The sequence below is a fragment of the Alosa pseudoharengus genome, unplaced genomic scaffold (assembly GCF_046254945.1).
Source record: "Alosa pseudoharengus isolate Yale_2024_CS ecotype anadromous, Long Island Sound unplaced genomic scaffold, YU_APseudo_1.1 YU_APseudo_1.1_scf_22, whole genome shotgun sequence".
NCBI lineage: Eukaryota > Metazoa > Chordata > Actinopteri > Clupeiformes > Clupeidae > Alosa > Alosa pseudoharengus.
In genome coordinates, this window is record NW_027468680.1 from 17259222 (window position 1) to 17273698 (window position 14477).

At 44.9% G+C, this 14477-nt stretch overlaps 1 protein-coding gene across 1 annotated transcript in view; it reads right to left on the reverse strand.

The window, feature by feature from the left end:
• Positions 1-14477, reverse strand: part of mdga1 (MAM domain containing glycosylphosphatidylinositol anchor 1) — a 183116-nt gene that overhangs the window by 12831 nt on the left and 155808 nt on the right. The window contains exon 15 of the mRNA XM_076300802.1: positions 4731-4861. Coding sequence (XP_076156917.1) covers positions 4731-4861 — 131 coding nt within the window. The remainder of the gene's footprint in view (positions 1-4730; positions 4862-14477) is intronic.

Consider the following 14477-nt stretch of genomic DNA (forward strand, 5'->3'; position numbering starts at 1 on the left):
GGGGCTTGTACCCTCTCGGGGCTGCCGCTGATCTCGCGCCATACCCCGGGCATAATCGCCCGGAGGATGCGCCTTTGATGTCCCTGAAAAACGGCATTGGTACGCCTCACCAGCCTCCTCCGCACGGCACCACACTGCTCCGCATCGCAACGCTCCGCAACGCACTGACTCGACTCGGCTCAACCCTACCCCTGTGTTCAGTGTGTGGTACCGTGCCGGGCGCGTGGCGGTGCGTGTGCCAGTGCCGGTGGAAGGCAGGCGGAGACGCGGTGCTCGAAGTGGCTCGCGGCGTGCCTGACTGACAACACGGCAAACCAAGACAGCACCACACAGACAGCCGGCGGGTAACCGCCCAGGGGCAAGGCTCCCCGCAAGCTGTTTATGATTTAAACATTGGCTGGCCCCGTTTCTAAGGCACACAAGGCAACCTCTGGAAACCATGTTCTACACAAACAAAAAAGCCTTTCTACTTTGTTCGTCTACAAGGCTTGGGGACCTTAAGGTCACAAACTGGAGACCATCATTCTAGTTATACATTAACATTGACTTTGATGAAGACCACACTACTGCACTACACGTTTCAAGACTGGAATAACTGCAGCAGCAGCTGCTGTTGGCTACCATATACTATTATAAGAATTCAAAAGTCAAGAGCAAGAACACTGATTTGCTGGTATAAGCTTCTCTGTTTCCCCCCTTACGGTGGAGATGGTACCTGATCTGCATACTAACTCCCCACTGCTGTTGCAGTTATGTTTTTCCCATCGTCAGTAAAAGTAGCACACATACTCGTAGGAAGAAATTACTGCTACCACCTGGCACGTCGTAAATATCTATGTTTTGCACCAAGGCCCACTAACTGAACTCACATGCTGGAGACATTTGCACAGCATTAACAAAAAAAAACAACAACAACCTACTCTTGTGCAATTCAAAAGTTTACAGCTGAATGCAAAAAACAACAGTCCCCCATGGGAATACCTCTTTTGACATCACCTTTCTTTTATCTGTCTGCTAGACAACTTCTGAGCCACGCATCTAACTAAAGAAAGCAATTAAAGTAAATTTGAGATCCTCAGTGCCAAGCAGGTGGCAATTTAGAAGCTCCGTAAAAAAGCGAACAACCGTTAAACGAGCGCCACGTGCAATGCCAACTGGCGCCCGACGTTGGGCACACATGCTAATGTATGTGAGGGACAGGGAGGTAGTGCTCAAAAAGCATGGCACAGAGTGAGATGCTTGGCAAAGCCGCCAGGCCATCTGAGTTTTGGACAAGGGAAAGCCGCTTTTAAAAATAGATGATGCACATTTCACCCTAGAAGCTTCACACAAACAGACAGGGACGGCTTTGAGCACTGCAAACAATCCCTTCACATTTCAAACAGTGACACAAAACAGTGAAGCTACTGCTTCAACACTGATTCTGAATTCCGAATCTGTTCATATATGGAACAGATATTCGGACATCATGATTCTATGGAAATTATGAATGTATACGCAACCGTACAGGCGTAAAGAAAGATTTTGTGGACAGTTAACTGACTGCTGAGCCAACTTTAAATGAACTGTGCGGTGATTAGATGAAACTCCCAGGCCCAGCCTTGGATCTACTTGCGGGAGCCTTCTACCCCAGCCTGGAGCTACCCAGGGAGAGGATATGACTGAATTCTCTCTTCGCACACGGACTGTTTGTGCTTGTGTGGGAAAGAAACATTACCTCTCATTTTCACTAAATCGTAAGCCCACCGAGCCGATCGATGGACCAATGAGGATGAGAAAGCAGGGACGAAGAAGAGGAGGATGAGGAGGAGCAAGAGGAGGAAGGAGAAAAAAAAGAATGGGAAAGGTTGAAAAAAGCAAGCCAGCTGAATTGGAAGAAGAGTGGAGAGAGAGAGAGAGAGCAGTGGCCTTCTGTTCAGGTAATGCTTTGCATTTGGAGAAGCTGCTTCAGTCGTTAGCATTGATTGATGTGAGTAGAGAATCAAAAAAGGGAAGAAAAGAAACCCAGACTGGGAACGAGGAGCACTATCTCAACTCCCTGGGCCTTAACCACTCCACCACTTCTTAAATCTTTTACTATTCAGTGCACTTATTGAAAACACGCCGAGATTACAGAGGCAGAAATGAGAGGAGATAAATAGCTTTTTCTCATCTGGCTGCAAATAATTTTGTTGAAAAGCACAGAAATGGAGATAACAGAAATGAAGAGAAGAAGGGTAAAGCGGCGATAAGCGAAAGAGAGAGGGATAGAGAGAGAATGAAAGGGAGGGAGAAAGAGAGATGGAGAGAGAAAAGAGACTAGGAAAGATGGAGTGCTAGGTAATATGGATGGTGTAATCTATCCTAATGAGTTTTCCTCTTCTGTAAAATGAATTTAGGGGGTTGTGACAACAATGCCTGAATGACATAACAACTCTTGCATGACCCACCTCCCTTCTAGCAATTTGATGCAGCAGTTCACAAATTACGTGCATAGTGGAACAAGTCTGTACAACACTCCGGGTCTCTCTCTAATACAGATGTATTCCGCACACTTGTCACTAATGCACTAAAAGCCTAGCCAGTTACCTACTTAATGACTTTCTCGAAACAGCAATGGCTGAGAAGCAGCCTACCCAACAGTAAATGAAAGGCATTAATGACGAACTGTGGAAATATGTACTCGCCTACCTGTGCTGGTTATTTTATTGTTAAGTGCCACATGGAGACCCATACTGCTTTCTATCTCCGGAAGAGAGGCTTTTTTCACCCCAAAAATGTGAGTATTCCACAATAGTGTTAAAAGTGTGCGAGGTGGAAATATATTGTGTACATGTTGTTGCTATATGTTATATTTAGCTAAATAGCTAGCTCCCTGACTCTGTTAAGACAGGCAACTAAGTAATGACCCACTGTTGAAAAACAAAATGCGATTTTACTCATATAAGAGTCAGTCACATTGTTCCATGCTTGAGGTGAAAAAAAAAAACAAAACGTATCAGTGACCCTATGAGCACACTGTACTGTACTGTATGTCTCCACCAATAAGGGATCCAGCTGCTGTTACAGTCTTTGAGAGGACAGCTTGGGCTGAGTCTAACAAGTAGACAGGAGACACACTGATGACAGCTTTCTCTCCCACTGACCAAGCCAGCCTGTCCACTCTGACATCTGTGGCTCCGAGTGGTCGTCAACAGTCAGCCCATCTCTCTCTCTCTCTCTCTCTCTCTCTCTCTCTCTCTCTCTCTCTCTCTCTCTCTCTCTCTCTCTCTCTACAAGAGGTGGAGGAGGGAAGAATGTTTAACAAGCAGGGGGGAAGAATTGGCTTCCTTTTATTAATGAGCCATGCAGTGGGGAAGGCAGAGCAGGAGGATGCTCTCTGGCCATCTCCTCCATCTATCCCCACGGCACTTCATTAGGCTCTGGGTTCATGGAAAGCTTTCGCATGACCGTTCCTGGCTGCGTACAGAGGGGGGGGGACACATACACTCACAGACACACACACAGACAGACAAGACACACACATACCCTCACAGACACACACACAGGCAGACAGACAGACACACACACACACACACACACACACACACACACACACACACACACACACACACACACACACACACACACACACACACACACACACACCATACACAAAAAAATGAAAAGCAGACAAACAGCCTGGGGCATAAAGTTTGGTGTCAATCCCAAACTGCATAAGTAGCTCGAGGCCCGCCAAGGTCTGGACACAGGCCAAGAGTTAAGAGGAACATGTTAAAGGTACAAGATAGTCTTACCCAAGAGTACAGCTACACTTTGGTTACATTTTCACATTTTATTAGCTATTGTATGAAGGAGCTCATCTGATGAAACCATGCAAGATGTTAACCAAGCCAATGTGCCGAGCATCACCATGTGGCTTTGGAGTGAGGAGGTGATATGCTGAGGTAAACATGATGAATGCAGCTAGTATCAGCATAGCCTTGAACACAGCACAGCACAGTGAAATACAAACATGACTATGAGAGTTTCACATGCACATAGTATACACACATACACACATACACATACACATAAACACACAAACACACACTCACACAGCACCAAGGAAAACTGCAACTGCACACGTAACCTCTCCATTCCCTAATGCCACATAACCTCAAAAACACGCAACCAACCACACACACACGCTGGACGCGCGCACACACACACACACACAAGCAAACACACGCGCACACCGGCACACACGCACACGCACACCGCACACACACACATACACACACACACACATCCCACTGACACTGCTCTTAGTCAGCAGATGAGGGTGGAGGAGACCTGCACATCTTCTCCATAGAGAAATGACCACATACACTGCCTCCAGCCCCTCCTCCCATCCCCCCCTTCACCCCACACATGAGGTCGACAAGAGGGAGAGCCAAAACAGCTGCTCACAGCTGGAAACAAGCTACTTACATGCTCACAAGCCCAGACGTGAGACCAAAACACTCTGTGTACACTTGTACACTCTTATCTATGCTTAACTGGATAATTATACACAAACACTCCCATTAACAAGAACTCTTCTACAACACCTACTGCATTCATGCAGTCAAAACATGTTTAGTGTCTGGACTTCTTTTCACCTGTTGTGGCAAAGAAGCATCAGTATACACACACACACATACACGCGCACACACACACACACACACACACACACACACACACGCGTGCGCACACACACACACACACACCTGAAAGGGACCGCTGGGGGTGACCACAAAGTTGGCCTTGGTCCAGTTGGACCCCTGGTTGCCGGAGAGGGTCCAGACCAGTGTGTCTACAGTGGCGATGCTCTTCACTCTCTGTAGGACGTTTAGCGTTCCTGAAAACAAACAGATTAACAGAAAATGTGATAACCCACACACTGTTTGCCACCAACCTGTTGATAGAGAGGAACAGATATAATCTTATATTCAGGACACTGATTTAGGTTAGGCTATATCCTGCAACACTGGCAGGCAGAAGAACTTTTAAGATTCGTACTCGTAAGATTTACAAATGGAAACAGCTCCATTGCCAGTCCACAAAAACTGGACGCTGTGCCTTCTCTTCCTAACGTGAGGCTTATGGTGTAGTCAGCGCTTTTTAGCCCCTTTAACCTAATTTGCAGGGCCCACGACTGAATGCTATCATTCCATCGCACGCACAATTGAAATGAGACATCATTTTAGCGATGAGGAAATAATACAGTATATGCTGATAAGATGTCATCAGACAGAGAGATAATGCAGGACAGAAATCCAACGGCCATTTTTGCAGCTTTGACAAACACATCCAATAGTCTAGCAAGCATCTAGGCTACATAGGGAACTGGGTGACATGGTAAAAGTGAAAGTAAGACATCGAAAGGTTAGCAAAAGGGATTCTTGCTTTTGACATGTTACAAAGAAGCAAAACTGGGCCCAACTGGAGTAAGTCCAGCGAGTAAGTGTTTTGAGTAAGTCCAGTGAGTTAATTGTTTCTGGAAGTTTATCCTACCCTTACAAAAATTAAATGTTTGTGACAGATTTGCAGCAAACTTGTGGGTGATTTATGGGAAACAAATGAGTTCCCTAGAAAATATTGCCAGAAGTTTGCCAACGTTGGCCGCTAGAGGTACTTCCAGCAAAGTTCTGGCAACAATGAGAATTTTGCCACTAGTGGCATGTGTTCGCCAGTGATTTGCCACCACATTCAGCCAATAATGGCAAACTTACAGTGAACTGCTGGTGACAAACCTATTTTGCATAATATGACATACTGCAAATTTGCTGCAACATTGCCAAAAGTTAACCGCAACTGTTTGCCAGAAATCTGACATTTCTGTAAGGGTATTCATGCATTTGACCGCAGTGTCTGAATTACACCTGCTTTTCAAATACATGTGCTGTCACTGATTGTTTTGATACATACTCCGGAATACCTCATCTATCACTATAACGCCTCTCCTCCAATGTCTCCGAGCTTCCCAGAAATACAAACAAGAGTAAGAGCACAACTTGCCAAGCAGCTCTTCAGTGGGAGGCAGAATGCACTTTCATATGAGGTCTGTTAGTACATATCATGTTTGCAATCTGTAAATAGCGAATAAATTAACGTCACAAATGGGTGGTAATGATTTCGTATATCTGCCCCTGAATATGATACTGATGGTGAAATTGTAACCTTTTTTTGTCTAAATATACAGGTCACATTGAAGGTGTAGACCTGAAATGCACAGCCCTGCACCAGTAGGAAGGCACTTCAATACAGTTTTGCATTGTGTGTCTCTGCATTCAAATCCGTTGATTTACTTCAGTTTGTAGGGGTGCGAGTGGGGTGGCAGGCAAGCTTGTTTTCGCTATGTGCAGGCAAGGTGAAAGATGTGGACTGGGTGTACTTCATTTCCACAAATACAAACAAATAATAAAACACAAACAAACACACACACACACAGAGCCACTAAGATAAGAAAAATCTATTTGGTTTGGAGAGAATGCAGGTGACAGCCACCTGCCTCTAAACCTATATTAATTTATTGCTCTTACTCTGTGCTGGGGAGAAGCTGATCTATTATTCAGGCAGGGATCTGGGCACGGCGGAGAAACAAAGCAAAAGAGCCTAGCGCTCAAAGGAGAGAGAAACTTTTATATTACCCGCTTGAGATTGTGTACTGACACCAGTGCGGGAAATCAAAAGGCCCTCACTTCCCTTCCTCCCTCTCTCTCTCTCTCTCTACCTCTCCCTCTCTCTCTATCTCTCTCTCCCTCTTCCTCTCACTATCTTTGTTTTTTCGCTTTCTCGCATTCAGACTCCATCTCGCTGTTCTTCTTTGCACCACTAGTTACATACATAACTACTCAGTAGCGCACACAGACAGGCACTCTCTCTCTCTCTGTCTCTCTAGCACACACACACACACACACACACACACACACACACAGACACAGAGAGACACATAAACACACACACAGACACACACACTCTGTTCACAGCACAGAAGTAAAGACTGGTCAGCTTTGTTTTAAATCTTGCACCCTTTTCACCACATTATATGTAGTATAGTATAAACAGAATATAATTAACGGAGACTCCAGCCAAGAGAGACTAACAGTGCTGGTCTACTTCACAGGGTTCACGTCCCTCTAAAGCAGTGTTTCTCAAACTTTTTCAGACAAAGGACCACTTAACCAATAAAAAATAAATGCACGGACCACCTAGCTAAAAGAAAAAGATTAGACCTACTTCAAAAGTATATTAGCCTAAACAATAGGCCTACTCACTGAACCACCTTGCTTATTGTCTTTGCACTTTGCTTATTGTGTCGGAGGATTCATACAGTATGATTTAAACAGGCATACCTTATAGACAGTGTTGTAGAACTGTTTGGATTTACATACAAAGTTGGTTCAATATTGCAAACAACTCATCTTTATTATATTGTACCACGTCTGCTCGGGGACCACTTGGGATAGCTTGCGGACCACCAGTGGTCCCCGGACCACACTTTGAGAAACACTGCTCTAAGCGATGTTGGGTAACATCACTTCTGTTGACGTTCAAACAAAAAAGAGAGCTAGCTCGCCCCTCTTTCCCCCTCCTTCTCGTGCAACTGAAACTCTCCTGAACATTTATCTAGTCAGTGATTGGCTGCAACAGTTATGTTTCACGGTCCAGGCTGGCCCAGGCTGTTTTTATATTGCAATATTGAACCAACTTGTATGTAAATCCAAACAGTTCTGCAACACTGTCTATATAAGACATGCCAGTTTAAATCATATAAATCCTCTGAAACAATAAGCAAAATGCAAAGACAATAAGCAAGGTGGTTCAGTGAGTAGGCCTATTGTGTAGGCTGATATACTGTTGAAGTAGGTCTAATCTATTTTTTTTAGCTAGGTGGTCCGTGCGTTTTTTATTGGTTAAGTGGTCCTTCATCTGAAAAAGTTTGAGAAACACTGGCTTAGAGCACCTTTAATGGGCAATGGCTAATGCACATGCTCACTCATACACACTGATTACATGTTAGATTATACTGTATAGCCATTATCAATCAAAGGATGACAAACAGCAACAAAGGTGAAAAAGAGTGAAAGAGACAAAAAGTGAAAGACCAAGTGAGACACAAAAGGTGATTACAGTCTGACAAAACAGCCACAAACACAGACAGAGACACACTCACTCACACACACACACACACACACACACACACACACACACTTCAGGGATTAGCAGAATCCTGATGAAGCATCACATTTCCAGCGAGCGCGTACAAACAGACTGCCACCTCTGATTGCACAGTAAAACATAATCACCTTGTAACTCGAAGCCGAAAGTACTGACAGAAGGGCTACTAGAGTATCTGGGGGAGGAAAAGGTTGTCCAAGGTCTCTTTTCGTTTCATGGACACATGTTCACCCACTACCTGAGAGCAGGTGTACTGGAAGCAGGCTAGCCTTGGTGACTCACATTAGACCGTGAAAAAAACAAGCTTTTAAAACTGAGATCCGTGGTTCCTATTCTAAGCCACTCAAAGAGAGCCCCTCAAGGACAAAGCATGACCCTCAAGGACAAAGCATGGATTAGAACATGTGCGGGGAACAGATGAAAAAAAGCCTCTCTTATCCCACATTCAGATCAAGGCAGGTCAAGTTATCGGCCCATTTGTGTGATGGGGGGAAGCGAGGACTGGTGCTTCCAAGGGCGCCTTTGTGCTTGTGCTTCGGCCCCCATCAGTATAATGAAAGTAAATTGGCCTGCATGTGCTGCTGCCTCCTACTACACTGCTACCGCTATACAGAGAGACAGGGCGAGGGGTGAACCCCTGCTCTCCTCTCGTGTTGCACTTCAGATAAGTTACAGTAACGGCTCACCTCTGTTGTGTGCTGTGTCGTGTTTTTAAAGGGATATTTTTTAAAAAAAGGGAAAAAAATGATCTTTCACGCGGAAATTAGTCTTGTGCGGTTATTGAAGACATTTAGATAGCTAGTCTCGGAGTCGCTGAGGCAATAAGATGTGCTGGCCTCACAGAGGTGTCTGTCATGAATCTAAAAGATTCCTATCGAAAAAGTGAAGTTGGGCGAAAATGAGGTTGCAGATGAGATGCTGTAGCAGTGATGCTCGTTTGTCTTTTCAAGGAATGAAAAAAGATCTGGTGCATTTGATGGTGTGAAAGGTAACAAAATTACAGGCACATTCTACTGGCAAATGCTGTTTTAACTCAGCTAATTATCAATGATGTACAGCGACTCGAGCAAACAACTGTATGACTAGTAGATATCAAACAAACCAACCAAAAAACATCTAAAATAAAACATCTAAAAAGGAAGCCTCTTAGGGAAAATATCAGTGAACAATAATACAGAATGAAGAAAGTATTTTTATTTTTACTATCTACAACACTGTCATAATCCCGTAATTGGCCCTGATTGCATTTTTTTAAGACACTTTTACTTTCAGCTGTTGTTTAAAGGAACTCAGTGAATACTGACCACGAGGCCTGAAGTCTACTGTACACCCACATACTAGGAGCCATCAAAGATGTGTCTGGCCAATTGTCAAGCAAATAACAGTGCCATGCCAAGAGAGAAGAATGAGAAAACCACTAATGGAAGACTACAATCCTATGACATATGGTACCAAAACAATGAAGGTATGCGCATACACTCTATGTGCTAGCTGAGTCATTACCACGGAGGTCATTTGAATACACAACACGGGTCAGACACTGAAGGATGTGAGTGAGATGTGTTTATGCCTTAAGGCTGAGCATGAGATGCACAACTGGCACTGCATGGCTGAACTATTCACCCAATTTAAGCTCTGAAAAGAGCAGTGACTGCGAGAGGTCAGAGAAATGACTTGAAACCGATACAGCATAAACATGAAACGGAAGACAGGCTCACAGGGAGTGTGCGTGGGAAAGAGAGGGAGAGAGAGAGGAGAAAGAAAGAGAGAGATAAGGAGAGAGAGAGAGAGAGGGAGAATTTCACCCTTGGTTTAAGTAGTATAAGTACTCTTTGATCCCATGAGGGAAATTTTGGTCTCTGCATTTATCCCAATCTGTGAATTAGTGAAACGCACACAGCACACAGTGAACACACAGTGAGGTGAAGCACACACTACCCCGGAGCAGTGAGGGGTTAGGTGCCTTGCTCATGGGCACTTCAGCCGTGGATGTGGGCATTAGAGAGCAGTCGGGGATCGAACCGGCAACCCTTCGGTTACAAGTCCGAGGTCCTAACCAGTAGGCCAGGGCTGCCCCCAACATATACTTATACTCGTCAACCAAACAGTTGAGCAGGCTGTAAAGGGTCACCATGTAAATGATGTTTGCACCATGTAATTGCACCATGTAAATGATGTTTAAATAAAATTGAGCATGCAAAAATGACATACCTCAGGTTCAGATTACTACAACTGATAACTTCAACCTGGCCGTTGAAGAGTGGCTTACTATATATGATGCGATCTAGAAAAACCCACGACATGGTGCAATTTTACCAACTTATGATTCTGATACCATCCTAGCAACATCCAAGATTTTCGGAGGATAGTATCCTGGATTTTGCTAGGAGACCAGAATGTTGCTAGAATGGAGCAAAAATCAAGGATTTTTGAGTGCACCGTGTGGTGGGTTTTCCTAGATCACATCACATGTTTGCATGCACTGGTAATTCCTTGGAATTGCATCTCTAGTTGCTTAAATTAAACTATGGGGGTTAATCACCAATTTTTGACATTATCATTTACATGGTGACTCTTTACAGTCAGCTTAACCGTTTGGTTGACGAGGTTGTCAAACAATTATTAAGTTAATATCTGTATGTTCTATAACCACTTTTTAACAATATTGGGCAGGAAAAAACTGTACTTTGAAAGCATAGTATATGTGATTACAAATACTATTACTGAATTCATGAAAGCTCACATCTTTTAACCTTGCATACTGAAATTATGAGGCCCCCAAAAACGTAAGGCTACCCAGCAAATGTTTTGTGCTTAATATGCAGCAACTGAGATCTCTCTCTCTCTCTCTCTCTCTCTCTCTCTCTCTCTCTCTCTCTCTCTCTCTCTCTCTCTCTCTCTCTCTCTCTCTCTCTCTCTCTCTCTCTCTCTCTCTCATAAAAACACACCCACACCCACACACAAACCAATATAGCTCTTTTGAATTGAACTGGAATAAGACAGAGAGAGAGAGAGAGAGAGAGAGAGAGAGACAGAGAGAAAGGCATAGGTGAAGGAGGATTGTGTGAGTGTGGTTCTGCCTCTCATTTTAAAGACCTAATGGTCCACAGAGAGATGAATACACAAGCACATCCGCTCAACCACACACACACATACACACACACACACACAAAAGGAGGCTTTCATCTGCTTTGTCACAAAGAACCTTCTTGCATGGCAGTCCTGTTAATGGTTTCATACCAATCTCATTCTTTAATTATTTCCTACAGTCAGACAACAAGTCCAAATGCATTTAAGCATGTTCCCATCCTCTCTCCATGACAGCCCTACAAAAGGGATTTCTCCCATCGCTTCATTCTTTTCCTACCATCAGTCTCTCTCTCTCCCTCTCCCACAGAAACTCTGCTTGCTCTTATTCTTTCTTCCAACTCACTCACTTCCTTCACTCTCTATTCTGCTGCTTTATTCTCCGTCTCTCTCTCTCTCTCTCTCTCTCTCGCTCTCTCTATCTCTCTCTTCTTCTCTCCCTCCTTCACTCTTCTCTCCTCCTCAGACAGACACCTCCCTCCCCACCTCTCCTCTTCTTCTTTCTCTTGGCTTCTCCCTCAGTCAGGATGAGGAGGCCAGGCTGGTGAAAGATTTATCGATCCAGTGGAGTAATGCAAAGCTTGTCTTTGAGGCTGTCAGGCGGGGAGAGGACACGGGACAGCTCTATTGGCTGCGCAGGCGGGGAGAGGACACGGGACAGCTCTATTGGCTGCGCAGGCGGGCAGCCAGGAGGAATCTCAAACAGCCCCTGAGCCCTGGTGGACTATGAGAGACCTTTGAGAAAAAGAAGGGGAAAAAAAGTGTGTCTGACACTTGTCTATTGATGAAAAAGCCAACTCTGTTGTGTGTGTGTGTGTGTGTTCCTCTTTGTGTGCGTATGTGTGTGTGTGTGCCTGCGTGCGTTTGTCTGTGTATGTGTGTGTGTGTGTGTGTGTGTGTGTGTGAGTGTGTGTGTGTGTGTGTGTGTGTTCCTCTTTGTGTGCGTATGTGTGTGTGTGTGCGTGCGTGCGTTTGTCTGTGTATGTGTGTGTGTGTGTGTGTGTGTGTGTGTGTGAGTGTGAGTGTGTGTGTGTGTGTGCGTGTGTGTGAGTGACTGCATGTGTGTGTGCGCGTGTGACTGTGTGTGTGTGTGTGTGTGTGTGTGTGTGTGTGTGTGTGTGTGCGTGTTTGTGTGTGTGTGTGTGAGAGTGACTGCGTGTGTGTGCGTGCGTGTGTGGATAGCGAGTACATTCCAAGGAGTTGTGACATGACAGCGTGTGGAACAATGAACTGGCTTGACACCAAGTCAACATCTCTCGTTCCCATTCCCAAACAGAGCAGGATCAGTGTGTGGGAGGCGTTTGTCTGTCTGATTCTCTGGGCCTTCAATTCAAGCCCATCTGATTGATGGTTTGTGTGTTTAACAGTTCACTGCATCGAGTGGCAACCTCCACTGCGGTTCCCCTGCCTCCCTTGAGAAAGAGACCCATGCTACTACTGTTCCCCTCTGCTCTCTAGGACTGATGTAAACATCAAAAATACTGTACATCCATGCAATTATCATGACTCGGCTAAATGTGGCCCTTACATTGCTTTGAGGCTTTCCTCCGTGTCCATTAAGCTGAGCTGAGCCCAAATGTGTCTCCAGCTTAAGGATCATCAGGGTGGAGGATGAGAGTGGCTTGCAATCTACGGCCATAACGGAGGCACGCGCAGGAAGTGAAATGCTATCTGACAGGTTCCCCACTCCACGGGCGACCTTGAAAACATTCTCCCAGACTGTAAAACTCTCTTTAAATAACTGTACCATTAAGTATTCACATGAATATTGAATAATTTATACCTGCATGTATAACGAGTAGCAGTCATATATATTGGATCTTTCCTCTACCTACACTTTTTAAGGCGCAGTGTGTATGTTGTGTGTATTTAAGTAATATTATCTCATCAAGTAATATTATCTCATTTGCAACATCTCATTCCCCTGTGAAATAAAAACAGATATCATTGATGCATATCATTTAATTTGGCCTAATTGGTCTCTATTATCTCCCATTAGACTTATTAAAACATCTTTATAAAATAATTATTTAGGGTGCACTGTCAATAGCTTGGAATTTCCGTGTTATTTTATGATCTTAGTTAATTATTATAATCATTATCTTTAATTCTCCTTATTCAGATGTATACAAGGACTGTATTTCCTAGCAGAAGTATCTCCCAGTACACACACACACACACAAATAAATAAGTGCTCAAAAGTGTGATGTTTTATACACTGAAAACTGTATAGCATTGGTCTGCACATAAACAAAGCACTAAGGTTCTGTTAGACTGTTGGCACAGCACACTATGTGATATTAAGGAGATGTAGTTGTATGCAAATTGCGCAACTTTGCTCCACCATCCTCATCTTTCAATCGCTACACCCCTCTCCCCCTCCTTCTTCACATTCTCGTCTTTGCACCATCCTTACTCACTCTTCTCTCATTACAGTTTCACCCTCTTCCTATCATCCTGCTCTTTACCACTCTCTCTCTTACACACACACACACACACAGAGAGAGAGAGAGAGATACACACACACACACTCTTTGATAAATGAAAAGTTATAAAGGGAATGATGATTCAGTGATAGCGCTTTGGCCCCGTTGGCTGTCTGAGGGTTGTGGGCGACAATGCTGGGGCCTGTCAAAATATTGTTTAATGGTAACTAAAGCTCATTAAGTGTTCTTTAACGGTAGCTCTGCGTACTCGGCCTCTTCTCAAGCTCCTGCCGGGGCAGCAGACTCACGCTGGGGTCCCCCGTAATGAGGACGAAGGCGCCGGGGGGGGGGGATTAGTCGGAGAAAGGTGACGGTGGTGGTGGTGCTGAGGATTAGGGGGTGGTTGGATGGCAGCTGTGCCACTCGAGCCACTGTGCCAGAGTCTGCTGTGCCCACTCGCGAAGCTCTGTGCCCAGTCGAGTCGAGATTGGCTTCTGGCTGCGCGACACAGGCCCATTAGTCTCTCACTTCTCCTCCTGCTGGCCAGGGGTGTGTGTGTGTGTGTGTGTGTGTGTGTGTGTGTGTGTGTGTGTGTGTGTGTGTGTGTGTGTGTGTGTGTGTGTGTGGGGCTGACTCACTGGCTTGGCTGCAGCAGGGCAGAGAAGGGCATGAGGAACAGAGCCACAGCTGAGGATCTGGACACAACTGGCACGGAGCTGGCACGGAGCTGGCTCAAGAGCGCTCGTGCACATGGAGAGGACAGACAGAGTGGGTCTGGTA